A 27,145-nucleotide genomic window follows, 5' to 3' on the forward strand; every position below is an offset into this window, starting at 1 on the left:
GAGATGCCGGTCCCCATCCCGGCACAGCTCCCGCTCCGAAAACCTGTGCCTGAGCCGGGTTTGAAATCCACTCCGGCGTTCCCATCCCGCTCTCCCAGTGTCCCCTGGCTGTGCCCGCCGCCTCCCACGCCCACTGTCCGCTCTGGCACCAAGGTCAAGGCTGCGGGCGCAGGTAGGACGGAGCCCGGCTGCTGCAGTGGCGGGGCAGCGCGGGGCCAGCACGGAGCCGCTTTTCCCGGTGGGATTGCGGGGGGACACGGGGCACTGCCCCCTCCTCCACCCTGCCCATCCTCCCCCGGCAATTAGCGCGGCTAATTACCCGGCGGGGGGTCACGGCAGCCTCTCCCCGAGGCCGGGGGCGGCGGGCGGGCCGCGGGGCGGTGCGGGAGGAGTGGCCGGGGGGGCCCGTGGGGCGCCGCGCTGCCGGGCCGCCCCGAGCGCTGCCTTCCTCCTCCTCCTCCTCCTTCTCCTCCTCCTTCTCCCTCTTCCCTCCTCCTCCTGCCGCTCCTCCCGCCGCCCGGCCCGGCCCGGCTCCGCTCGCCATGGGAGATGTGGTCTCCACGCACCTGGACGAGGGTCGCCGCCAGCACATCGCGGGTGAGCCCCCGGAGCGCCCCCCGCTCCGCTCATCCCCCCGGGACCTCCCCATCCCTCCTCAGTCCCTTTGGGACCCCCCGCGCTCAGTCTGCCCGGGAGCCCCACTCCTGCTCTTCGCCTCTCTCTCGCTCTTTAAACTTTGGGATTTTTCGTTTCCCCGTGGTTTTGCCTGGGCACAGCTCGGGGTGGGGGTACCCAGGTGCCGCGTGCCTCCCAAGTGAAAGGTTGGGTTGTGCCGGGGCTGTTTGTGTCGGCGGCGGGGCTCGGGCACCCCTCGGGCTGCGGGGAGGGGAGTTGTGCTCCGGGGGATGCTGGCAGCCGGGTCCAGCGCAGGGACACCGCTGTCACCACGGGGACAGCTGGGCTGCCTGGCACATGAGTCTCATCCCCCTTCACGGCGCTGGGAGATCCTTAGGAAACCGCCCCTCGAAGGTCCTGGGGCGGAGGGAAGGAGCGGCTGCAGCCCTGGCCGCCTCCAGGCGGGACACAGCGGTGCCCCCGCCAGCGCCCAGGGGTGACAATGTGGCCATTGAGAGCCCGTCTGTCCCAGCGCCTCGCCCCTGGCGCAGGATGTCTGGCCAGAGCTGCCTGGGGACGCGGGGTGACACAGCACGGGTCGTGTGAAGCCGTGCCGGGGGGGCTCAGGGCTGCGACCTGGGGGCTGCGGTGACCCGCCTGCCCCTCTGAGTGGGCTCACCCCTCCAGGCCACTTTGCGTCACTCGTGATGCGGGCGCTGGGCTCCCCGGGGCTTCTGAGCGGGCACGACGTGACCTCCGAGCCCTGCCGTGCCCCAGCTTTGGTTTCAGCTCCCCGGGCTGGCAAAAGCTCGTCCTCCAGCGGGAGAAGCCACCCCCGCAGCAGCGGAGCCGCACCTGGGCGGTGTCACAGCCGAGGGTGGCTTCGTGCTGGACCTTGTGCGTCCCCACCGGCAGCTCAAGGGCTGGGGAGCGCCGATGGTTTGGAGGTGACTCGGGCCGTATCGCTCCTCTGTCGCGGCCATAAAGCCACGGGAGTGGCTCTGAAGCCCTTTTGTCCCCGAGGGCTCTGGGGGAAAAGCTGCCGCCGGCAGAGCCGCGCTGGAGCTGCCGTGGGGCTGGCGCAGGGACGCGGTGTCTCGCCGTGCAGCCCATCCGCCCTGCCAGGCCCCATCCTGGCAGGAATGCTTACGTGGTATGCGGCTCAGCAGGACGCCAGCAGGTTTCTGAGCTTTGAAGGAGAGCTTGGAACTCGCTCTGGGGTTTTCATCTTGCATTCGTTAAAGCTCAGCCCGGCTGATCGGAGAGGCTGCACCGGGTCGGGGCTGCCTGTGGCGTGTTTGGATCCAAAGCACATCCCGAGTTTCTCTGGGACTTGCTGGTTGTCTGTGCACAGATAGCTCCCTGTGCCAGCCCCTGTGATCCTAATCCTGAAGAATAACAAGGAGAAGCCTGGCTGGGTTTCCTGTGCGGGAATCTGTCTCGGCTGGGTCAGGGATTGGGTGTTTGCAAGGCCGGGCTGGATGGTTACACCGTGGCGGGGACTGAGCTGTCAACCCAGGGTGGGATTTAACCCATGCTTGGGGGCTGCAGAGGGCTTTTCATGGGAGAACAAGTTCATGGGAAAAGGATTTCATGAGGAAAAAAAAAGATTCCTGGGGAATAGGACTATGAAGACTGGGCTGTGACATGTCCTGTGCTGGGGTAAATAGGGGGGGACGCCTGTACTGGGACACCTCCCTGGGAGAGACTGGGGCAAACTGGGTTCCTGGAGCACCTCTCTGCTCCTGCCAGGGCTCCTGGCTGGCTGAGGAGCCCCCGGAGCTGGGAGGGGCTGGAACCCAGCAGGCAAGGCACGACTTGCTGTCAGGCATGCAAAGCAACGTGGCGGGGAAAACTCCGGGTTTTCCTGCCTAGCTCGGCCTGTTCTCCACTGCTGCTGCCCCAGGAGGGATCCAGCCTTCCTCCAGGCAGCTTTTCCCAGTTGTCCTCCCAAATTTGGGGGCTTTGGATTTGCTGCCCAGGCCGCCATGAGCCCTGGTCGCTGGAGGGACAGGAGCTCTTCATGCTTGGCAGGTTGCGGCCCCTTAGAGCAGCAGAGCTGCTGGGGGGAGCCTGGTCCAGAGCTGTGCCTCTCCTGGGAATGGGATAAGGCAGGAGGGAGGTGGGAAAAGCCCTGCCATGCCCACGGTGCCCAGGCTGTGCCATGCCCTGTCCCAGCCCATTTGATGGTGGCTGTGTGAGGCTCATGCCGATGTCACCCAGAAATCACGAGCCACGCGTGTGACTTGGGTGGCTCCGGACCAGGACCTGGGTCTTTGCTCCCGCTGGTGGGGCTGGAGGGCTGCAGGCAGTCCCAGAGGCAGCTCCCTGGCAGCACTGGGGATGTTGGGGCTGTCAGGGGTGATCCACAGCTGCTGGCGGAGCTGCCTCCTGCTCCTGCATTCCATTCTGCAGGGTCTCTCACACTGGTGCTTCCTCTGCCACCCTGCTTTGGACATCTTCCTGCCTGAGTCATCCAGTTTGTTTGTCAACACCCTTCGGCTGCCCTCCTCCTCCTCCTCCTCCTCTTCCTCCCAGATGTGGCTTGGGAGTTGCTTCCAAGCTGTTTTGTGGGCTGGAGCAGGGACTGGCTCATTCTCCTTGTGGAAGGATGCCCAGTGTGGGCATCATCACCTGGCACTGGAGGGTGGCAGGGATGGGGTGGCCAGGATGTCACTGGGTGCCCTGGAGCTTTGCACAGTGTCCTCTCACACCCGGGGCAATGGGTGCTCTCAGCATGGCACTGGATGAAGCTCTTCCCTCATGCTGGAATCACTCCTTCCCTGGAGCATCCCTTGGAGCCCTTCTCCTGGGGGCTGAGGTGCTGCTGGGGCTCTCAGGGCTGTGTGGTGTGATCCATGGCTGCCAGGAGCTGGCTGGCTCTGGCTGGAGCTGCTGGGCCTGAGCCCAGGGCTGCCAGCACCCAGGGGTGCAGCAGGAGCTGGTGGATGTCTCCAGAGGGATGTGGGGGTGGGTGGCAGCATAGGGAAGGTCCCTGGGAGCTCACACCTTGCTCTGGCATCTCCGGGGAGTCGCCAGCCCGTTAATTACGGAGTGAAGCAGCTGCTAATTTCGGGGTAGGACTTCCACAGGCACCAGCCCACGCAGAGGTGGCAGAGGTGACACCGAGCCCCATCCCTGGGGCCTGGCCTGCAGCTCCCTGCTCCAGTGAGCCTTGTGGGGCATCAGTGTCTGCACATCCCTGATCCCAGCAAGATGGGATGGGATGGGATGCAGGGCTCCAGAGGTGCTTGGCAAACGCCAGAAGGCACCAGGCTGTGCCGTGCCCCAAGGATTCAGGCTGCTGGCAGCGGGAGGAGGTTCTCTGTGGCTTCCCTAAGCGTGACACTCATTTCCCAGCCTTTGCCGCAGCTCAGCTCCAGCCGGCGTGTGAGCTGGAGGCTGCCGGGCTCTGGGGTTGGTCTTGAGGCTGCAGCCCTCACCCTGCCCCGGGGGCAGCCGTGCGGGGAGGCTCCGAGCGCTCGGCGCTGCAGCCAGGAGTGGTTTCTCCCAACGAAGTGTGTGTCTTTCATCGCCAAATAAATAACTCCCCTGGCATGTCAGGGCTCCCTGCCAGCGGCGAGGGCTGGTCCTGGCAAGCCGGGGCTTTACCTGCAGCCGTCGTGTCGGGGCACGGGGCCGGCTCCCAGCCAGCGTGTCGGGGCAGGGGACACGGCTCTGGTGGCCTCCGCAGCTGGGCGGGCCACGGCAGCCCTCCGGCCGGGCACAGCCCCGGGCACAGCCTGCCTTCCCCCGGGGAGGGCTTTCCCTGCCTCCCCGGCCAGGGTTTAGCCAGGGGCCTCGGCTGCAGCGAGCCGGGACACGCACGGAGGGGATCCCTGCTCTGCCTGCCAGCAGCGGGGCTGGGACAGGAGCAGCAGAGCTCCGAGCTCGCCCCGAGGCAGCCCAAGGAAAAGCAGCCCCAGAGCAGGACACCTCCGTGCCAGTATCAGACACCCCCAGAGCCTTGCAGGGACACAGCCAGGAGCTGGGATTTGCCAAGCCTTTGTCCCCCTCCTGCCCAAATCGCTGCAGAGGCTGGCTCAGGGCTCGGAGGGGCTCGGTGCCTGTTGGCACAGCCCCGGTCAGCTCCAGCCCACCCTCCTGGGGCTGTGTCCCGGAGCTTTCCAGCGGGAAGCAGGGCTGGGGAGCCAGGGATGTTTATCCACGGGCACTCCATGGGGCACAGTGTGGAGGCAGGGGAGAGGACAGGCTCTCCGGGACCTGCCGTGCCCCTGCAGGACCCGGCTCTGCTCCCACCACCCAGTTTGTGGGGGATGTCACCTCCTGCTGGGGCTGCAGCCCGTCTGGTGAGGTGCCAAGCAGGGGCTGTGCCCCCTCCCCAGCCCCTGGCTGGCCTTGGAGCCTTGTCCCGTGCCTGGCCGTGCTCCATGGGGAGCCCAGAGCCAGGGCCAGCAGTGGAGGAAGGGGCAGAGCAGAGCCGCTCGTCGCTTCCTCCCAGTCTCCTGGACCGGCAGGGGAGGAAGGAATAAAACTCCACCTTTTCCCCCTTTTCAAAGGGAAAGAGCAGCGACATTTGACACAGCTCTGGTAGAGCACAGTGCCCTTCTCCGTGCCTTCCTGCCCTCTGCTCTGCCCTCCTGCCCTTCTCTGTCCCCTCCTGCCCTTCCCTGGCAGGGATCTCTCTGGAGGATTCCTCTTGGGAACTCGGAGCCCTTCCCTAGGGGAGTCCCCGATGGGACATTCCCACACAGCAGCATGGATGGGACGCTGCCCTGGAGGTGACACAGGGCCTGGGGCAGGATCTCATCTATCTCCCGCTGTGCTGGTGGCTCCTGGGGCACAGGACACTTGTCCTGCCTTCCTTCCTCCTTCTGCCAGCTCTGCTCAGCCCCTTGAGAGGTTTTCCTGCATGAAGGACCCAAAGCTGCGGTGGGCCAGACCCCAGAATTGTGGTTGTTCAGCATCCTGAGGGGAGGAGCTGGACACAGGACCCTCCCCAGGGAGGGAGAGAGCTCCAGGACAGGCTCCAGGACAGGTTCAGGTCTGTTTTCTTCAAATCCCTCCTGGTTGGGTTGTTTTTTATAGCTGCACATACAAATCTTTGTTTGGTGTCCTGCCCCGGGGCTGGATTGGGTTTCCCACTGGCACTGACCAGCAGGGCACAGGGACAATGTGCCAGGTTCAGCTCTTTATCCTGGGCTGGGCATGAGGTGACACAAGGGACACAAGGGAGCAGCTGCTGGGACATCCCTGAGCAAGGCTCGCCCACCCCAGCTGTCTCGGGCACGGGAGATGGCCAAGTTTGCCGTGTCCCCTGTGCCGTGGGGACCTCAGCTCCCTGTCCCCAGCTCCCAGGGGTGCAGGATGTGGCTGCCCCGTGCTGGGCACGGCGGGATTGCGCCATTCCCCGGGGATGCAATGCTGCCCGGCCGGTGCCGGGGGATGAGCCGGGCCTTATCTGGGCAGGGCTGTGCCGGGTCCCACCCTGCTGTGGGGACAGCCACAGGGGTGGCAGCTCCTCTCCACCCTGCCCACGTGCTGGTGGCACCCAGGGGGACAAGGGACGTGTGGGGTGATGTGGTTGCAGCCAGGATGAGGGCAGTGGGCGCTGGTCTAGCTCAGGGTTTGGGGTTGGTGTTTGCTTGAGCCAAGCCTCCCTACAGGGATGCTCCATCCTCCCACAGCCACCTGCCTGTCCGTGGGACATACCCTGACAGTGCTGGAGTGCAGTCACCTCTGCTGGTGGCCTGAACCTGGTCAGGTGGCACTCTGGGCTGGGGTGGCTTTGAGCCACCTGTGCCCACGGCTTTGGAGCATTGTCCCAAAGGCTGCTCCAGGGGGAAAGGGCGCTTGCAGGGGGGCAGAGATCTCCTCCTCCCCCGTCCCTCGGAGGCTCTTTGGGCAGGGAGGCTCAGGGCAGGTGTGGCGGTGTACCCTGAATGTGACAGGCGTCTCCGCTCAGCCCCGAGAGCCGCAGGAAGGCCCCGCCGCTGTTTGTTATTCCCAGGCACATTCCTCGCAGGCACTGCCCCGTTCCCGGGGAGCAGCGGGACACCGGCATCCACGGCACGGGAAAACACCCGGCGGCACGTAGGCGGCCTGTGACGCCTGTCCTGCCGGGCTGGAGGTGACCCGGGGCTCGGGAAGGGGCTGGCGCAGGGACCGAGCCCGGCTCACGGCGGGGATTGCGGGCCAGCAGCAGCGCGGTCCAGGGAAGCAGCAGAAAGGTGTCCAAAGCTCGCCCGACAGTGGTTTTCTCAGTGTTTTGCAGCTGTTCAGAGGCTGAGGAGCTGCTGAGGAATGTGCTGCTCCATTTTCCATCCAATGGATGCCAGGGAGCACGGCGGTGTCCTGGCGGGTGGGATGGGGCTGGGAGGGCAGCGGCGGGGTGCTGGGAGATGGGCTGTGTGCTCCAGGGTGGGCACCGAGCCCGGGCAGCACCCCGGGGTCCCAGCTGGCCGGGGGGACACCGCAGGGGATGGGGACACCTCCGGGAGAGCCGTGTCCCCGGCGGGTGCCCCAGCCCTGCGCTGGCACCACGGGCACTTCTGACTCATCCGGGGGCAGAGCCCGGCACAGGCGAGAGAGGATGAACCGGTTCAGGCCTGGCCCCAGCTGGTTTCTCCAGCGAGGCTCCGCTGCCTCATCCCTTCCTGCAGCCCACCCTTCCCACCGCGGCTGAGTCAGCGGGCAGCGGGCTGCTGCCTGCGGAGGCACCATGTGCTCCCTTCCCACCCCCGCCGCCTTTCTGAGCTCGTTTGGGGCAGTATTTTCTATTCTGCAAATATTCCCGATGTAGTCTGGAGCTGGAGCCTGGCAGTGCCCCTGTGCCGCTGGAGCCCCGGTGCTGAGCAGTGCCTGGCGTCAGAGCAGCCTCTGCTCCCGCTGGTTCCAGTCAAACTCAATCCCAATCTCCGTCTCCATCCCAAACTCAATCCCCGGGCAGGAACAGCCCGGGCTGGGCTTGGGTGGGTTTGTGTGAACGCTGCATTCGGGTTCAATGCGGTCAGAGGGGAAACTCTCACAGTTTTTGCTCTCCCGGCTTTGCTTTCCCCGTTCCAGCCTCTCCTGGTTTGTAGGAGAGGGGGAAACACGGAGAGCTGCTGGGTCAGCCCCTGGGGTTTGCTGTTCTCGGGAACAAAGCTGCTGCAGCCCCTTCTCTGTGGCAGTGCCCCGGGGGAGGAACTGGTGCCCCACTTCCCCCAGCGCTGGCACCTCCTGGATGCTCAGCCGGGCTGACTCAGGCCCCTGTGAAGGAGTTGGTGTTTCTGGGTGGAAATGAGCTCACAGTCAAATTCCCGAAACCCTGAGCTGCCGGCTGGGCCTTAACCCTTTGGGTGCCCTCGTTGGCTCTGCAGGGTTCCTGTGCCCCGTGGACGGTGGCACTGTCCCTTGTGCTGGCTGTCACTGCGCTGCCACTGCTCAGCCTGCCTGGAGCCATCTCCTGCTGTCAGCCTTTCCCAGATTCCTGCTGGGATGAGCCTGGGATGAGCTATGAGACCTCGTGTCCAGGTCTGCTCAGGGCTTGTCCCTGTCAATGCCACCGTGGTGGTTGTCCCTGTCCCAGGTCTGGGGCTGCTGGGAGCCTGTGCTCCCCCCAGCAACCCGCCCCCGCTCACTAATCATTTACGGGCTAAATTAGTAATTAACTCCTCCCCCAGCAGCCTTGGCAAACTGGCCAGGCCAGCACTCGCTGCCCACGGGTCACCTGTCCCACCGTGTCACAGGCCACCACCCCCACGGCACAGAGGGACTGTCACCAGGGCAGGGACCCGCAGCCATGAGGATGTGTCCCCTCTGCGTGTGCTCCTGCAAGCACATCCCTGTCCCACCCCCCGGCTGAGCTGCCAGGGGGACACGGGACACGGTGTGGGGCCGGGGTGAGCTGGCCTGAGCCTGGCTGGGACAGGGCTGGGACAGGGCTGGGACAGGGCTGGGACAGGAGCCAGGCCAGCCCTGGCCCCCCCAGCCCGGGGCTTCTGCTTCAATGAGCTGGTCTGGCCTTTAGGATTTTCTGAATTCTTTCTGGACCAAGAGGAAAATTCCCTGTATTGGGTGAGGCATCCCTGTGGCATCCACAGGGGTTTGGGCACCCTGCTCCAGCCCCTGCTGTCCTCCCACTGCTGGGATTGTGGAAGGTGTCCCTGCCTGTGGCAGGGGGTGGAATGGGATGAGCTTTGGGGTCCCTTCCAACCCAAACCAGTCCATTTTTCCATGATTCCATGATTCTGCATCATCCCAGGGGCCTTCTGCCGAGGGCTGGGATTCCAGAGGTTCCACAGCCCCCGGACAGATGTGCAGGGCAGTGGACACGTGAGGGCTGTGGGTGCCAGACGGGATGTGGGCTTGGAGGAGGATGCAAAGGGGCGTTCCCACTGGGATTTGCCAGCTGCTGGCCTCCAGCCCCTCCGAGGGGGTGTGTGAGCACACGTGGGTGGGTGTGCACGCTGGAGAAGAGCAGGGCCTGTGGAGACCTCACAGACACTGAAGGGGCCACAGGGAAGCCAGAGAGGGACTTTTGTCAGGAATTGTAGTGACAGGACAAGGGGCAATGGCTTCAAACTGAAAAAAGGGAAATTAGGTGAGATATAGGGAAAGAATTCCCTCCTGTGAGGGTGGGCAGGCTCTGGCACTGCCCAGAGCAGCTGTGGCTGCCCCTGGATCCCTGGAGGTGCCCAAGGCCAGGCTGGACATTGGGGCTGGAGCAGCCTGGGACAGTGGGAGGTGTGGCTGGGGTGGCACTGGATAAGCTGTAAGGTTCTTCCAACCCAAACCATTCCCTGATTCCCATTGATGGCTGTGCCTGTGCTGCTGCAGCCCCTCAGCCTTTGGGAGCAGCTGCCCGGTGGCCAAGCCCTGGGGACACACCTGGGCTGAGCCATGTCCCTGTCCCCATCAGGGTCTCTCCCACCAGGGACACGCACAACCCCCGACACCCCCGTAGGTGCTGGGTGTGTTGAACTGAGCGAGAACGAGGAGGAGGAGGAAGGACAAGGAACTTTTGGAGCAAACCTGTGCAGGACTGACCTCCCTGCGGCTGGATCTGCTGACTGGGCTGCCCACAGCCTGGGCTATTTACGGCAGCACTCCCGTTTGCACATGATCTCAAGGGCAAGGAGGAAAACGAGCTCCGGACACACTCTGGGGCTGGAAGGGCCCTCCATGAGCCTGGGGCTGTGGGATGGGTTTCTGGAGCTCTGCTCTTCCCACTGTGCTGAAACAACCTGCAGGCAGCAAATGCAGGAGCTGCAGGGAAGGGCAAGGACAAGGTGATCAGGGCTCTGCATCAGACCTGCAGCTCCTGGAGGGTTTTTTCCCCGACCTGTCAGAGCTGAGGCTGCCTCTGGTCTTATGGGAGGTCTGGAGCAGAGCCTTGGGATGTGTCTGTGTTGGAGAGAGCCCAGAGATGCTCTCAGAGCAGGAGCCCCTCTGCTCTGGAGCCAGGCTGGGAGAGCTGGGGGTGCTCACCTGGAGAGGAGAAGCTCCATGGAGAGCTCCGAGCCCTGCCAGGGCCTGAAGGGGCTCCAGGAGAGCTGCAGAGGGACTGGGGACAAGGGCTGGAGGGACAGGACACAGGGAATGGCTCCCAGTGCCAGAGGGCAGGGCTGGGTGGGAGATTGGGCAGGAATTGTTCCCTGGCAGGGTGGGCAGGGCTGGCACAGGGTGCCCAGAGCAGCTGTGGCTGCCCCTGGATCCCTGGCAGTGCCCAAGGCCAGGCTGGACACTGGGGCTGGAGTGACCTGGGACAGTGGGAGGTGTCCCTGCCATGGCAGGGGGTGGAAGGAGATGATGTTCATCAAGGTCCATCCCAGCCCAGACCAATCTGTGAATCCGTGTGTGAGGCTGATTCCGGTGCTGGAGATGCTTCCAAGGGCAGGACACAGCCAGCCCAGGCTGCTGGACCAGCTTGGACAGGTTGCCTTTGGAATCCTGAAGGCAAACTCCACCTCCTGCCCTGGCTCAGAGGGACCAAGAGCCAGCCAGGGCTGTGCTGGCCGGGCCGTGACCTCTGAGCCTCCCTGGCTGCCCCTGCCCTTGGGGCACGGACGGCTGCAGGGCTGTGCCCCGGCCGTGGCCCTGCCTGTCACCCTGAGGTGACAGCTGTGGTGGCACGGCAGGTCGGGATGGGCAGGAGGAGCCTCCTCTCCCGGCTGGTTTCAGCCACAGGAGCCTCGGGCTCTGCGGTCCTGGGGCGTCACCCGGGACAAGGACAAACCTGTGCTCTGTCCCCGTGTCCTTGCAGGGCCACCTGCCCTGCTGTGCCCACAGCACAGGCTGGCTGGGTGAGTGCCAGCAGGGCTCTGGGGAGCTGGCAGGGAGCTGCTGTGGCCTGGCTGAACCCTGTCCTCGCTGCCAGCATCCCTCCCAGCCCCACACGCAGCCTGGCTCAGGGTTTGGGTGGCCAGAGCCCTGTCTGTGCCCTCTGGGCTGTGCAGCCCCTTTATCCCCGTCCTGCCGGGGCCACCGCGTGTGCCTGAGTCATGGAGAGGCAGGAGGGAGCTGGAGGCTGGGGACAGAGGAGCTCTGTGACCAGAGGTGCTGGCACAGGGACCCATCCTGCTGAGCCAGGAGCCAGCGGGACGTGCCAGGGCCTGTGCCAGCCCTGCCACCCTCTGGGTGTGCCAGGGACGGGGTGGTGGCAGGGGCAGGGTGTGGGTGCTGCGCAGAGCGGGCCCGGAGCAAACACGGGGATTGGGAAAGGGCTGTGCTGGGGACACCCAGCCCTGGGAGCTCCCCGGGGTGCTCCTGTTTGCCAGAGCGCTTTGTGGGTGTCTGAGCACACACCCAGGCTGCTGTTGGCTGTGCGAGTCCCTTTCCTCCTTTGCCATGACACAGGGGCTCAGCTGAGGGGTCAGAGGACAGGTGACAATCTGGGGACTGTGACAATCTAGCGACTGTGAAATCTAGGGGACTGTGACAATCTAGGGGGCTGTGACAGTCTAGGAGGCTGTGACAATCTAGGGGTCTGTGTCCCCTGTCCCCAGAGCCCTCCAGCTCTTGGCTGGATGTGCAGCCACAGCAGCTGATGGAGGGACGGGCACTCTGGGTGGCTTTGCTGGTGGAGCTGGAGCACAGAGTACTCTCTGCAGCCCTCAGTGCCCCGTAGTGCCGGCAGGGAATGCTCTCCACAGCCCCCCAGCACTTCGGGGAGGCTTTTCTCAGCCTGATGAAGGAGCCAGTGGGCGGCTGAGGCAGTTCCTGAGTGTGACACATCAGCCCTGCAAGGCTGTTCCAGATGTGAGGGGTCAGGACACCCTGTGACATCAGCACCGTGGGCGTCCCACCCTCAGCTGAGGCACAGCCCCGCACTAACACACCACTCCTGTGTCCCCTCCTGATCCCCAGAGGTCCACGGCCCTCTTGCTGCCCTGGGCTTGCCAGCAGGGCTACCAGGCAGGGAGCAGCAGTGGCCCCCAGCATCCCCCCTTTTAGCCCGGAGAGTCCTGCTGAGCCTGGGGACATTTAGTCACCTCGGGTGTTTGACTGCAAGTCTTCTTCCAACCTCTGCAAATAATTGACTTTTGCTTTTCCATTTACTTAAACCCTCCTAATTGGCCCTGCTGTTAATCAGGGAAGAATGAGTGACTAAGCTGTCTCGCCTGCCCGGGGACTGGGGGCTCCTTTTTTTCCCATGGACTGAAAGGAAATGAAACCTCAAAACGCCCTTTTAAATCTCAGCTGTCTGCCTGGCTGCCCAGAGCCCTGGCCAAAATCACACAGCCTGGGAGACGGGAATTGCACCAGAGGTGCTGCGTGGCCACCAGGAGAGCAGGCCAAAATGCAGCCTGAGGAATTGCGGTGCTGGGATGAGCTGGGGCGTCTCATCCTCTGCTGTGAATTTGTGAAAATCTGGGGGATTTGCACGGCGTGGTGCTGGGCTGTGGTCTGCTCCCGTGGCCAACAGTGCTGGCATCTCCTCAGGGTTGGGTTTATCCCTCCTCGGGCAGCGTTTTCCTCTGGAGCTGCTCATCCCGTGGGGATTTGCAGCACCCTGCAGCAAAGCTGCTCCTTGTGCTGCCTTGGCTGCCAGCACAGCTCCGGGCCGGCTCCTGCTGCAGATTTTGGCTCCTGCTGCAGATTTTTGCTCCTGCTGTAGATTTTGGCTCCTGCTGGAGATTTCGGCTCCTGCTGGAGATTCTGGCTGCTGCCAGGCTGTGCCAAGCCGGTGTGGGGGCTGTTTTGTCTGGGTTCATGCCCCCAGCATCACGCTGGCTCCAGCACTGGGATGCAGAGCCAGGAGCCGTCCTCCCCGCGCCCACTGCTGGCGCTCTGGTGAAGCCTGAGCTGTCAGAAATTGTTGGAGGAGACTCAAATTCTTCATTTTTCACAGGCTCTGGGGCAAAGTTGACTGGGGAGTTCAAAGTCGAGGCCCTGTGTGCCAAAAGCAGCTCGGGGAGGGGAGTTGTTTCTCCAGCCTTGGGATGCTTCAGGACGGGGTTTTGGTGTGGGAGTCCCATGTGGGGTCTGGAGCAGGGGTGGGGAGGGTGCTGGGTGGGTCAGGGTGTCCAAGGGGCTCCTCTGGCCACTCTGGGGCTGGAAAAGCTGCTGGGGGTGGGTTTGCAAAGTGCCCCCACACCCTGCATCAAGGGGCTGCTGGGGAAGGGGCTGCCTGTGGGATGGAGGGGATCTGCTCCAGTCTGGGGGATACCTGGCAGCTCAGGCTCTCCCAACACCTTGGACTCATCCCAGACTGGAGTTTGGGGTCCTGGTGGGGGTCCCTGCCTCACATGGATGAGTTTAGGGGATCCAGGTCACCCCAACCCTGCTGCATGAGGAGCTGCAGGGCTGGGAGCCCCTTTGTGGGATGGCCCTTTGTGGGGCACAAGGGCGTCAGGGGGGTGTCGGTGATGTTTGGGCTGGGGCATGGGGCAGTTGTCCCCAGTGTCAGCCAGCTGAGGTGGCCAGAGCAGGGCCAGGAGCTGCTCAAGGCACAGGAAGCCTCGGCACCGCCGGAATCAGCTCAATGTCAGGAATTTCCTGCCGGGGAGAAGAATCCATGAAATTAATGTGAAAGGCCAAAAAAAAAAAAAAAAAAGAAAATAGATCATCCTGACCCTGAATTAGGCCCTGGGCTGGATGGGGAGGGCTGAAGGCGGTGGGTTCTGTCGTGGTCCCTGCACCAAAGGCTGTTCCAGCAGGCAGGAGGCTGATAGGGGAGGGGTCCGGTGGGTTCTGAGGGTTTCAGACCCCAGCCCGTGCCTGACGTGGCTCTGCTGTCCCGTTGCAGAGAAGACGGGGAAGGTGCTGGGCGAGTTCTGCCGCTGCTACAAGGAGCAGTTTGGAGTAGCTCTCTTCAACAGCGTCCGCTATGAGATCGAGGGCGCCGGGGGCCCGCAGCCCCAGCTGCTGCACCGCAAGGTAAGGGCTCCATCCCCACATCCCTGTCCTTCCCAGAGCCCGGGCACGTCCCCTGGCCCTGGCCCGGCCTGCTGGGTGGAATGTGGCCCTGTGCTCCTGCTCCAGCCCGTGCCTGGGGCGCTGTGCGCTCTGGGGCGCCCTGGGGTGGGTTTATTCCCACCCGGCAGGGTAAGGCTGGCTTTGGGTGTCTGTGCTCCATGCCAGGAGCCCAGGGAGCCCTCAGTGCCCAGAGAGCCCTGAGCAGACTGTGTCCTCCTGCTCCTGGGTGTGAGTGATGCTCCCACCTGGGCAAATCCCCGGGGAGGAACAGGAAACCCCTGGAAGACGTCCCTGACCCCAGAGGTGACTCCAAGTCTGATCTGCAGCAGCCACGTGTCTCCTGCCTGGCTAAAGGGATGGGATTTGTGGCTTCTGTGGGGATCCTGCCTTCCCCATCCTCCCTCCTCCAAGGGCAGCTGCACCTCAGGTGGGGCTGCTCACAAGCTGACGTGGCCTGGGGACCTCCCTGGGATGGTTTTCTCAGGGTCCTGCCCAGCCAGGTTGGTGGAGCTGCTGTCCTTGAAAGCAGGAGGAGATGTGATTGCACATGGCCACAGGCTCCTGCTTTTGTCCGGGGATTAAAGGGGTGGCTCTGCTCAGGAATTTGGGAAATGCCTCCCTGAGCTCAGCCTCCAGCCCTGGGCACTCACAGGGTCGTGTCCCTGACCCACCCATGAAGATGACACCGTGCCCAGGCACCAGGACTGCCCCATCCCCTGGGGACCTGCCCGGGCACTGGGTGTGTTAGGGAAAACAAAGGAGTGGAGGTTTCTGGGGAGGAGCCCGGTGTCCTCAGCACCCTTGGGTTCCTGGGATGCCTTCAGCCCCCCCGGGAGGTGCCTCCATCCCCGGGCTGGTTGCTTCATCCAAAAGCTCCAACAAGCAGCCCAGGAATGTCTGAGGGACATCAGCGAGGTCAGGAGGTCAGGGACACTGCAATCCTTGGAAAAACCCCGTGGATAAATAGGAATTGCTCCTGCTCAGTGTCCTGTCCTTGCCCAGCCCCTCCCAGTGTCCTGGCAGTGCCCTGGGACATGTCCTGTGCTGTCCATCTCCTCCCAGGGGCCTGGCAGTGCCACTGGGACATGTCCTGTTCCTGTCCAGCCCCTCCCAGGGACCCAGCAGTGCCACTGGGATGTCCCAATACTCCAGACACCACAAGGATGAGGGATGAGCATCTTCAGCTGCACTTTGTGTCCCCCAAACATGTCCCCAAAAGTTGTGGGTGGCACAAGGATGGAGGATGTCATCCTGCCCGGCCTCAGCTGGGATGTGGCACTTGGGATTTTTAAATGTTCAATGTTTAATCTCATTTTTTTGGGAGCTCTGTGGTGCTCAGAGCAGTGACACCACGGGTGACACTGGTGTCCCTCCTGGGCAGAGGGGGACAGCAGGGTTGGGGTGTGAAGGATGATTCAGACACCTGAAACGCCAGTAAGATACAACAGCAATGAGAGTATGGAATGAACACATCTGTCTCCAACAATCCAGAGCTCCTGAAAAATCATCCCTGACCTCCTCTGTCCCCCGGCCCTGTGACAGGGATTGGGGCAGCCCAGGGGCTCCCCGGCCCCTCCCTGCCCAGCCCCACAGTTTGGCACACACCTGCCTGTCCCAAATATTTGCTGGAGCTGGGAGGAGACCCCCCGGGTGCCTCCTTGGGGTGGGGATGGTGTGTGAGGAGGGCAGAGCTGTGCTGGGGTGGCTCTCCAGGGTCCCCAGAGCCATTTCAGGGCTCAGTCTGGATTTTACTCCATCAGCAGCTGCTCTGGAGCTGTCTGCCCTGGACAGAGGTTCTGGAGCCAGTTTAGGAGGGCTCACTCCCCTTGGACGAGTCACTGGTGGGGACTCACCACAGCTGGCACCTCCCTTCTGTCCCCATCCCTGCTGGTGGCCTTGGGGTTGGACTTCTCATTCCTCCTGCTGGCCCCCAGCCCTGCAGGGCTTGCTTTGGGCTTTCTTCTCCCTCTTCCAAAGGCCTTGGGAAGCAGTGAGGAGCAGTGAGGAGCAGCCAAGCTGCCGTCAGACCTCCCCCAGCCCAAGGAGGTGTGTGGTCGGAGCTTGGGGAAGGCAGAGAGGTTCCTGTGAGCCAGGAGAAGGGCAGAGCAGGGAGAAGAGTGGGAAATGCTCCTCCAGAAGGGTCCTGCTTCTGGGGCGGGGTGGGATCCAAGCCCTGGCTGGTCCCTCCTGGTGGCCACCGTGGTGGAGAGTGGGTGGCCTCAGCACAGAGGCGGCTGCCGCACGCTCCAGCCCTCACGAGAGCTCTCAGCTCTTGTTTATGTTCCTGGGATCATAAAAATTCCTGGGACAATTCTTGGCTCCCTCGGGCTGGCTGTGTTTGGGATGGTGTAAACGCTGCTGGCCAAAAGGTGCTGGAGAGCCAGGGAGGGGCTGCAGAGCTGGGAGGAACGGGGTGTCCTTGGCCTGTTCCTGACATGGAATCATGGAATGGTCTGGGTGGGAAGGGACCTTAAAATCTCCAGTGCCACCCATGCCATGGCCAGGGGCACCTCCCACTGTCCCGTCCAGCCTGGCCTTGGGCACTGCCAGGGATCCAGGGACAGCCACAGCCGCTCTGGGCACCCTGTGCCAGGGTCTGCCCACCCTCACAGGGAACAATTCCTGCCCCAAATCCACTCAAAATCTCTCCTAGTTTAAAAACGTTGTCACTGGTCCCAGGGAAGTCCAGAACATCTGGTGCTGGGCTCTGTGAGGTGGCTTCCTGCTTCTCCTCTGCCCTGTCCCATCTGGAGACCTGCTGGGTAGGGCTTGGTTCCTGCCACCTGCAGATGGCCCTGGCAGGACTTCTGGCAGCAGTGCCACACCTCCAGGGAAATTCCCAAGCCAGGGAAAGTGCAGTAGCTGGGGCTGGGAAGAGCAGCTGGAGAGCTCTGCTCCAACCTCCCACACGGCCAGGGGAGCTGGGGTGGCTCAGCTGAGCTCGGTGTGTCCCAGAGGGGACATGCCAGGGGCAGAGGTGTCACCAGAGATTTCACCAGAGGTGTCACCACGTGCTGGATGAGCCACCCCCTCAGACCTTTTCCAGGGCACCCCTCAAAGCATCACCCAGATGCACCAATTCAAGCACCAAAATTTGCCACACTGTGGGCAGTGATCAGTGGGGACCCCTGGAGAAGAAACACCCACCCAGACCACCATGGATGGACCTCGCTGAGCTCCCCAGGGCACAGCTGTCCCCTCCCTGATCCCCTGCGCCTGTCCCTTCCCTGCAGGTTCCGCTGGAGGACCACGTCATCTACTCAGGCAACATCTTCCAGTACATCGAGGAGAACAAGAAGTGGAGGAACCGTTTCTGCGTGGTGCCGCACAACTACGGGCTGGTCCTCTACGAGAACAAACTGGTGAGGACAGTGCCCCTTCCACCCGCCTCCAGTGGGGTCATTCCCCCTGGGGACACCCTGTCTCTTTCCTTCCTCTTAGAGCAGGGATTAATGCACGGGAGTCACACTTTCGTGTTTGGATTCCGTGTTTAGTAATTCTTATCTATAGCACAGTCTCACGAATCGTGAGCTCTAACAGGGTAGAAAATGGAGGTGCTCTAACTCCTTCCAAAGACTTTTAAGTGCTAATTACCCAATAACGAGATGACACCTGTATCAATTATACTTTTGACCCAATAATGACCACCCAAGGTCTGCAATGTGGGCCTTTTTCACTCAATGAGAGAAAAACACCCAAACCCATGAAGAAGAAGGGGAAGAAGAAGAACTTAGCCAACACCCAAAATCTTCCATATTGCCTCACACAATATGCAATCACCAGCTCTCCACACAGCAGCAAGGGAAAGAAGACAAACAACAATACAGTTTGAAAGAAGAACATTTCTGCAAGATACAAATTTACAAACTACAAACAATTAGTTCCATACATCCTGTTACAGGATGTCATTTCCAAGAATAATGCAAAAAGAAAACTCAACATGGCATCAACACAGACAATGGCCGTGCCAGTAAGATTTAGTCCACTAAAATACAAATCCCAGATGGATACCACTGACGCACAATATCATTAAAAACCTAAAACAAGCACTTAAAGAAAGTAACTTGGGTGATGTATATGAAATACCTCTGTACCTAACTCCCAAGTTTCCAGGGTTTCAGCACCTGTCCATGCCCCTTTCTCCTGCGCAGGCCTATGAGCGAGAGCTGCCGCCCCGGGTGCTGGTCAACAGTGCTGGCTACAAGGTCCTCACCTCCGTGGAGCAGTACCTGGAGCTGGTCAACAACAGCCTGCCTGGTGAGGGCCCTCGTGCTGCTGGGGGACCTTTGGGTGGGTTTGGGGGCTGTGATCCCTCAGGGCCTTCAGAAAAGGATGATTTGGGGGTGTTGTATCCATGGGAACCTTCAGAAAAGGGTGAGTGTGGGGTATTGCATCCTTGGGAGCCTTTAGAAAAGGGTGATTTTGGGGTGTAGCATTCCTGAGGAGCTTCTGGAAAAGGTGGGTTTGGGGTGTAGCATCCTCGAAGACCTTCTGGGAGGGGTAGTTGTAGGACGTAGCATCCCTGAGGGCCTTCAGAAAAGGATGATTTTGGAGTTTAGCATCCCTGAGGACCTTTAGAAAAGGATGATTTGGGGGTGTAGCATTCCTGAGGACCTTCAGAAAAGGGTGATTTTGGGGTGTAGCATTCCTGAGGACCTTCAGAAAAGGGTGATTTTGGGGTGTAGCATTCCCAAGGACCTCCCCGTCAAAAGTGGGTTTGGGGCATTTTATCCTTGAAGACCTTCAGAAAGAGGTGGGTTTAGGGTCCCTGAGGACCTTTTGGAAAGTGTGGGGTTGGGATGTAGCATCCCTGAAGAATTCCTGGAAGGGGTAAGCGCTCCTTTGGGTGTAGCACTCCTGGAGACCTTTGGAAAGAAGTTGTTTTAGGGTGCAGCATCCTGGGGATGCTGGAAGGGATCGTTTCAGGGTGTAGAATCCCTGAGGGCCTTCTGGAAAAAGTGGGGCCTGGGCATAGCATCCTCGAAGACCTTCAGGAATGGAGTTTTTTTGGGATAGAGTATCCCTGGGCACCTTGGGGAAGTGGTAGTTTGGGGCAGTGGGGTTGTAGGGAAGGAGAACAGCCTCATTCCCACAGTGGGGTGTGGGGTCTCTGCTGCTCAGGTCCTGCCACAGCCACCAGGGAAGGGAAGGGAAGGGAAGGGAAGGGAAGGGAAGGGAAGGGAAGGGAAGGGAAGGGAAGGGAAGGGAAGGGAAGGGAAGGGAAGGGAAGGGAAGGGAAGGGAAGGGAAGGGAAGGGAAGGGAAGGGAAGGGAAGGGAAGGGAAGAAGGAAGATGTGTCCCTGGTACCATGAGAAACACATGATTTTTAATTACTTTTAATTTCACTTTCCAATTTTCATTCTGATCTTCTTTTTGGAAAAATGAAGCTCTTTTTGTCATTTTGGGGGCTTTTTTTTTGGAACAACTCCCAGCAAGGGCCCTGGGAAGGAGCTGAAGGGTCTGTGTGTCCCTGCTGGACACCCCCAACCCTGCAGCTTCCCCAGCCCTGTCCAGCCCCATCTCCCCCTCAAACCATCCCCACTTTTCTGCAGGTGTGACCCCAAAATCCGGGCACTCTCCCATCCTGAAGTGCCCCACGGATTTCCCTCTGATCCTGTGGCACCCCTATGCCCGGCACTATTATTTCTGTGTGATGACGAGCAAGGAGCAGGAGAAGTGGCGGGCGGTGTTCCAGGACTGCGTGCGGCACTGCAACAACGGTGAGTGACACCTGGGGACACACCTGGAGCCTCCTGATCCATACAGGGACCCTGCAGGGGCCACGTTGGGGTTTTTGGGTGCAGGGGGATGGTTGGGAGCTCGTGAGGAGGAGTTGGGTGGGAGTTGTTCGGTAACTTTGGAGAAGGGAAGGATCTGGGGAGATTGTTTCAGTGCCTAAAGGGGCTCCAGGAGAGCTGCAAAGGGACTGGGGACAAGGGCTGGAGGGACAGGACACAGGGAATGGCTCCCAGTGCCAGAGGGCAGGGCTGGGTGGGAGATTGGGCAGGAATTGTTCCCTGGCAGGGTGGGCAGGGCTGGCACAGGGTGCCCAGAGCAGCTGTGGCTGCCCCTGGATCCCTGGCAGTGCCCAAGGCCAGGCTGGACACTGGGGCTGGAGTGACCTGGGACAGTGGGAGGTGTCCCTGCCATGGCAGGGGGTGGGACTGGATGATTTTAAGGTCCCTCCTAACCCAAACCAGTCTGGGATTCCATGACTGAGCATCTCAGCAGTGCCAGCACCACCCCCAGCTCCCCGGAGCCTCCCTGTGCCCATCCTCTGCCCATGAGCACACCTGCCCAGGGAGGTGCTGCCAGGAGTCAGCACAGAGCCTGGCTCCAGAGCTGCCCTTATGCCTATTTCCCACCCTGAGGGAGAAAATATTTGTTAATGAAAGTCATCAAACCCCAAACCCCGCCAAGGGCTGCCAGGGCTGTGGGCAGGGGGTGCAGGGCTGTGCAGCCGGGAGGAGGCAGGACCTGCCTCCCACGTCAGTGATACTCTGGCAGGAAAACACGATTTTCCTGCTTGGCTGTGGCCTGGGCACTCCTGGGCTGAGCCCCAGGTCCTGGCCATGCTTGGGATGGTGAGAAATTTCCTGAGGAAGGCGGTGCCAGAGCTGAAACCTGATCAAAATCCGGAGGTTGAGTGGGCATTTTAGACACTGCCCAGTTTCTAAATGCTTCTTTCATTCCTGCGAACTCTGGGTAGCTTCAACTTCGCCTCAGTTTTGCCAGAGCTGTAATAGGGTGGGATCTGGAGCTTGGGTTGCGCTGAGGGTTTCCATCCTCCCGTGTTGGATTTGATCTCCTGAAAATTTGCTCTTTTCCTTTTGATTTTGTGCTGGGGGTCTCTGAAGCTGTTGGGCTGAATGTCCAACCAGGGCCTGGGCTCCTTTGTGTGGGGCTGAGTGCTGTGACCCCTCAGCCCCCTGAGGACCATTTCTGGATGAGCTCAGCACCCCAGAACCCCCTGTGCTGGCTGGAGCAGCACCGTGAGCAAAACCAGCTCTGGATAAAGGAGGAATAGATCTGCTAACAAATTTTTATCTCTAATTCCCCCTCCCACCGGCTGGGTGCTGCTGTGGGACACAAGGGATGTGTGAGCCCCTCCACCACCCAAGGTCGTGCCAGAAAATCCTCTCCTCCCTCTCCTTCTCCTCAGCATGTGATGGAAACCCTTCCAAGTGGGCAGTGGCCAGGGAAGGCTCAGTGCCGGGCCTTCTGCATTCCTGCAGCCCGGATTTGTCTGTGACATTGTTCTTCCTGCCCCTCTCTGCTCCTGGGAGCTCCAGGATCCTGTTTCATATTCCATGAAGGCTCTTTTGTTGTTGTAAAGCACTTGAGGTTGTTTGGGTTTTTTTTTTTCCTCCCTAAATTAGAGGCTCTGTTTCTGCCTCTGGTTGTGATTCGTGTGGGAATTTTCAGCTCCCTTTCTCAGCCTGTGTTTGTGTAACAGCAGCTCCTCTGTAAAGACAGGGGATGTGCAGCTCTGTTCCTCACACAGACAGGGTCAGCCTGGTGTCCCTGGAGCTTCTGGCTGCTCCAAAACTGTTCCTTGTCCAGTCTGGTGTCACCTGGGGCTGGGCAGTGCCCACCCTGAGGGCTCTGGCCCCGTGTTGCAGGATTGTTTGAATTAAAAGGGACCTGAAAGCCCATCCAGTGCCACCCCTGCCATGGCAGGGACACCTCCCACTGTCCCAGGTCACTCCAAGCCCCAGTGTCCAGCCTGGCCTTGGGCACTGCCAGGGATCCAGGGGCAGCCACAGCTGCTCTGGGCACCCTGTGCCAGCCCTGCCCACCCTGCCAGGGAACAATTCCTGCCCAGGATCCCACCCAGCCCTGCCCTCTGGCACTGGGAGCCATTCCCCTTTGTTCTGGCACACCAGACCCTAAACCACACATTGATGGAGAAAACTCATTAAATTTGCCCTGTGAAGTGACACGGGGGTCACTTGCACCAGCCTGTGCAGGGCTGGGGACAGACTCAGGGATGTGCCAGGCTCAGCCTTGGGAAGATTCTTCGGGGGTCAAATCCTGCCCTAGGCCCTGTAGGGACAGCAAGTGAGAAGTTTTCCCACCTGGGAGAGGATCTGAGCTCCCAGGAGCTGTGGCTGGAGCAGCACCAACCCCTGGAAGCTCAGCCCAGCTCTGGCTCCCAACAAAGACTGAGAAAGGAACAGATTTTACTTTCTCAGTGTTTTTTTTTTTTTGTGTGTTTTTTTTTGTTTTTTTGTTTTTTGTTTTTTTTTTCCTGATTATTAAGCTGCCCCTTAGCAAAAGCTGCTTAGGCTTGGAGTTAATTGTAATCACCTTAGAGAAGTCTGTATGCAGTGGGAGAGATCTGCTCAGTGCCCCAGGCTGTCCCTTGGGGACACCTGGCCGTGTCCCCAGCACTGCCAGCTGCTGTGGGACGTGTCAGCACTGCAGGGATGATCCCTGGAGCCTCCCAGCAGGGTCACCGCGGCTCTGATCCCATCCTGATCCCCTCCTCCGGGCACGGAGGGTTCTCTCCCAGGGGTGTTTCCGTGTCTGGCAGGGACAGGGCAGGGCCATGCATGGGACATGTGGGACAGCTCCCAGGCTGTCCCGCTTGCTTGCTGTCCCCATCCTCGCTGTGGAGGCTCCCAGCCCTGCCCCTGCTCCTGCTGGCTGCGGTGGCAGGCTGGGGGTGACACCTAAGCCCCCCTCGTGCTGCAGTCACCCACCCCAGGCCAGCCACCCCTGACCCACTCCTGAGGCTTCTTGGCCACTTTCTCCACGCCACGCTGCTCCCCACAGGAGCCACGCTGCTCCCCTCTCCTCCAGCCCCCACAGCTGGCCCACCCCACAGTGCTGGGGGCTCACTGGGTGCCGGCTGGTGTTGGGGGTCACTGAGCCCCCCATCCTGGTGAGCCCCTGCTGTGCCTCTGGAGCTCACTGAGCCCCCAGGTGCAGATGCACTATTTGGGGTCACGGAGCCCCCAGATCCCCGGGCACCATTTGGGGGTCACGGAGCCCCCGGATCCCCGGGCACCATTTGGGGGTCACGGAGCCCCCATCCTGCCCAGCCCCTGCTCCTGGGTGCCTCCCCACTCTCGGGGTGGCTCTGAAGGGGATCACTCTGGATGTAGCCCCCCAACCACTGCTGCCCCCCACCCTGTCGGGGCCAGTGGCTCGGGACAGGACCCCCAATCCTGGTGACAGCCCTCGGGGCTTGCACGGGCCCTCGGGTGTGGGGGAACCACACGAAGGTGGGCTGGGGGCGCTGGGCTGCCCCTCATGGCCAGCTCCAGGCTGCTCACTCGCTCCCGCGTGGCCCGGCAGGGATCTCCGAGGACTCCCGGGTGGAGGCTCCAGCCTTCACGGACGCCATCCGCATGTACCGGCAGTCCCGGGAGCAGTACGGCACCTGGGACATGCTCTGCGGGAACGAGACCCAGGTGAGCGGCCGCGGCCCCGGCCCGGGGGGGGAACGCGGGGGGAATGAGCGGCCTCCCCAAAACCCTCCTGCCTCCGCAGGTCCTGAGCAACCTGGTGATGGAGGAGCTGCTGCCCGAGCTGAGGAGCGCCATCGGGCCCCGGCTGAAGGGCAAAGCCCCGGAGCGCCAGCGGACCTGGATCCAGGTGTGGCTCGCCCCGCCTGCCCTCCGTGCCCGCACAGCCTGCTCGGGGCGCTGCCCTGCTCCCTGCTGGGCTCCGTGCCCACCGCCTGCGCTGCCCCCTTCTCCCGGCCCCTTCCAAAGAATCCCTCCTTTCTCCACGGCGGCTTTTAAAAGCTCTTTCCGTGCCCCTGCCCCGCCCCGCCCGGGGCCAGGGAAGCGAACCGGAGGAAGCCCAGCCCCGGAGCGGAGCCCGGCTAAATTTAGCGAGCCATTTTTAGAGCAGCGCGGGCTAAATGCAGCCCAAACCCTTGCGAAAGACTGAGGGCTCTTCAGAACTGCCTGCTAAAACCTTAAAGCCCGATAGATAATTACCGCCAGGCTCGTAATGGGCCACTTGAGCGGCCTGAAAACACACAAACGCTGCTTTTCCAGTAGCTGCGGTCGCTGGGAAGCCCGGGGGAGGGAGGAGGGGCAGGGCTCTGCATCCTGCCAGTCCCGCCGGCCCCAAAATCGCCGCCTCTGGCAGCACAGTGAGCGTGAAGCCTCAGCCAGCGGCTCCGTCCTGCTCAAGGGGTTGGCTCTGGGACCCCAGGGAGGGTGAACAGGGCAGGGAACAGATTTCAGGGTGGTCAGGGGCTCTCCTGCTTGTAAACAGCAGTTTCCTGCTGGGAAACACCAGTATCCCCAGCCCTGCAGCATCCCCCAGCCCTGCAGCCTCCCCAGCCCTGCAGCATCCCCCAGCCCTGCAGCATCCCCCAGCCCTGCAGCCTCCCCAGCCCTGCAGCATCCCCCAGCCCTGCAGCATCCCCCAGCCCTGCAGCATCCCCAGCCCTGCAACATCCCCCAGCCCTGCAGCATCCCCCAGCCCTGCAGCCATCCCCAGCCCTGCAGCATCCCCCAGCCCTGCAGCATCCCCAGCCCTGCAACATCCCCCAGTCCTGCAGCATCCCCAGCCCTGCAGCCATCCCCAGCCCTGCAGCATCCCCCAGATCTGCAACATCCCCCAGTCCTGCAGCATCCCCAGCCCTGCAGCCATCCCCAGCCCTGCAGCATCCCCCAGATCTGCAACATCCCCCAGCCCTGCAGCATCCCCCAGATCTGCAGCATCCCCCAGCCCTGCAGCATCCCCCAGCCCTGCAGCATCCCCAGCCCTGCAACATCCCCAGCCCTGCCTGGGCAGGCCGCCTGACAGAGGCAGTGCTCACCTCTCTGCCCCTCCAGCACCCCTTGGAAGCAGTTTCTGCTCTGCAGGAGCTCCGTCTCCCCCAGCTGGGGGGTCCCTGGTGGGGAAACCTCTGCCAGGCTGTGGGGAAGGGTCCTGTCAGGGCACAGCGCAGGTCCTGCAGCCAGCTGGTGCTGCAGGCGATGACTGGGGGTGCAGCTGGAGGTGTGGGGGGTCTCTGACGCCCCACCTGTGCCCCCAGGTGTCGGATGCTGTCTATAGGATGGTCTATGAGCTGGCCAAGGCGCAGTATGATGCAGCAGTGGCCAGGTGTGAGCAGGAGAGGCCACAGCTGGAGAGCACCATCCGCACGGACATGGACCAGATCATCACCTCCAAGGAGCACCTGGCCAGCAAGATCCGAGGTACAGCCCTGCAGGATGCACAGGCATGTGTGGGTGTGCCCACGGCCCCTGGCCTGGCTGTTCCCGGGGTGCAGCACAGCCCTTGGCACCCTTGGGGGGTGCATGTCCTCACTGGCATTGTCCCAGGAGGTCGGGGACAAGGTGGGCAGTGCCCCCCCAGGTGTGGCAGTGGGGCAGGAATGGGTTCAGTACACACCAGGGGCACTCTGCAGGAACTCCTCGTGTTCTCATGAAAGGGGGAGACTCCTCCTGGAGGGGTTTGGGAGCAGGGGCAGCTCCTCCTCCCTGGGGTGGGTTTAGGATGAGACCTGAAGGGCTGGGAGGACAGAGGAGCCTCACCATCCTCACCCTGCTCTCTCCCAGCTTTTGTCCTGCCCAAAGCAGAGGTCTGTGTCCGTAACCATGTGCAGCCCTACATCTCCTCCATCCTGGAGGCCCTGATGACCCCCACCAGCCAGGGCTTCGCCGAGGTGCGGGAGGTCTTCTTCAAGGAGGTCACCGACATGAACATGAACGTGGTCAACGAGGGCGGCCTGGAGAAGCTGGTGGAGGTGAGACCTGCTGGTGCTCCTTGCCAGCTCAGGGGTGACAGGACCTGTCCTGCTGCCACCCCCCGCACTGGGGGACCCCAGGCTGAGAAGATTCCACCCGTGTGGGGTGGAGTGTCCCTGCCCTGAGTCCGTGGAGAGGCTGAGCTTGGCTTTGTCCCCAGTACATGGAGAAGCTCTCCCACCTGGCCTTCCACCCCGTGAAGATGCAGTCGTGCTATGAGAAGATGGACCAGCTGAAACTGGAGGGTCTGCAGCAGCGATTTGATGTCTCCAGCACGTCTGTCTTCAAGCAGAGGGCCCAGATCCACATGAGACAGGTGGGGTGGGGACCAGGGTCTTCCCCTGTCCCCCTGGGCTGGGGACAGAGGTTTGGGGAGCCCAGACTGGTCCAACCCAGGCTGGGATGTCTGTGCTGGCTTGAAGGGTGGGTGATGGAGAGCCCATGGTGGGCTTGGGCATCCTGGCACAGCTGCCCCACTGGCACCAGCAAGGCCGGTAAGGCAGTTCTGGTCCAGCCTAACCCGGAGTGGGGTGTGAGGATGAGGGGTGCAGCACCAGCCTTGAGCAACTCCCTCTCCCAACACCCTTGATCCTTGGGGTGATGGCTGTGGATGCCACACTCGGATGTCAGGGATTTCTCCAGAGTGAAGGCTCTTTGACTGTTGGATATTGGGCAGGAATTGTTCCCTGGCAGGGTGGGCAGGGCTGACACAGGGTGCCCAGAGCAGCTGTGGCTGCCCCTGGATCCCTGGCAGTGCCCAAGGCCAGGCTGGACATTGGGGATTGGAGTGACCTGGGACAGTGGGAGGTGTCCCTGCCATGGCAGGGGTGACACTGGATGATCTTTAAGGTCCTTCCCACCCCAAACCAGAGTGGGGTTCTGTGCTAAGTCTCATCTCAGTGTGGCAGTGCCCCAAGAGCCCCCTGCCCCTCTGTGTGCCCCCCACGCTGAGCACGTGTCTCTGGCCACAGCAAATGGACGATGCCGTGTACACCTTCGAGACGCTGCTGCACCAGGAGCTGGGCAAGCTGCAGGGCAAGGACGACCTGTGCAAGTCCATCCAGCGCATCCTCGAGAGGGTGCTCAAGGTGAGGCTGGGGTCCAGGGCCTTTGGTGGCCTTTGGTGGCCTTTGGTGGCCTTTGCTGGCCATGTTCCTTGGCCAGGGAAGAGGCCAAGAGTGTTGCCTATTTCAACAAAAGTCTTCTGGGGAAGTACTTCTTTACATTGAGGTTTTTGTGGATTTTTCTGGGAGCAGGCAAGTGGGAAATCACCTGGAGGAGCCAGGCTCCCTCTGACCACATCTGTACAAGCCCCTCAGGGTTCAGACTGGCCCCCAAACCCTCCTGCAGCCAGCAGGGGAAGAGCTGGCTCCTCAGATCCCATCCCATACCCAGGCTCAGAAACACTGGCAAGCAGCTGGGGAGAGAGATGTGAAGCCAGAGAGGTC

General features: G+C 61.7%; 1 protein-coding gene across 1 annotated transcript in view; it reads left to right on the forward strand.

Moving 5' to 3' along the window:
• Positions 1-488: 488 nt before the first annotated feature.
• Positions 489-27,145, forward strand: part of NIBAN2 (niban apoptosis regulator 2) — a 33,825-nt gene continuing 7,168 nt past the window's right edge. Inside the window, exons 1-11 of the mRNA XM_066332484.1 lie at positions 489-597; positions 13,808-13,938; positions 17,211-17,339; positions 18,129-18,234; positions 19,530-19,697; positions 23,281-23,396; positions 23,476-23,580; positions 24,983-25,145; positions 25,509-25,696; positions 25,858-26,013; positions 26,669-26,785. Coding sequence (XP_066188581.1) covers positions 543-597; positions 13,808-13,938; positions 17,211-17,339; positions 18,129-18,234; positions 19,530-19,697; positions 23,281-23,396; positions 23,476-23,580; positions 24,983-25,145; positions 25,509-25,696; positions 25,858-26,013; positions 26,669-26,785 — 1,434 coding nt within the window. The 5' untranslated portion in view covers positions 489-542. The remainder of the gene's footprint in view (positions 598-13,807; positions 13,939-17,210; positions 17,340-18,128; positions 18,235-19,529; positions 19,698-23,280; positions 23,397-23,475; positions 23,581-24,982; positions 25,146-25,508; positions 25,697-25,857; positions 26,014-26,668; positions 26,786-27,145) is intronic.

This window comes from Sylvia atricapilla, chromosome 19, assembly GCF_009819655.1.
Source record: "Sylvia atricapilla isolate bSylAtr1 chromosome 19, bSylAtr1.pri, whole genome shotgun sequence".
NCBI classification, from domain to species: Eukaryota; Metazoa; Chordata; class Aves; order Passeriformes; family Sylviidae; genus Sylvia; species Sylvia atricapilla.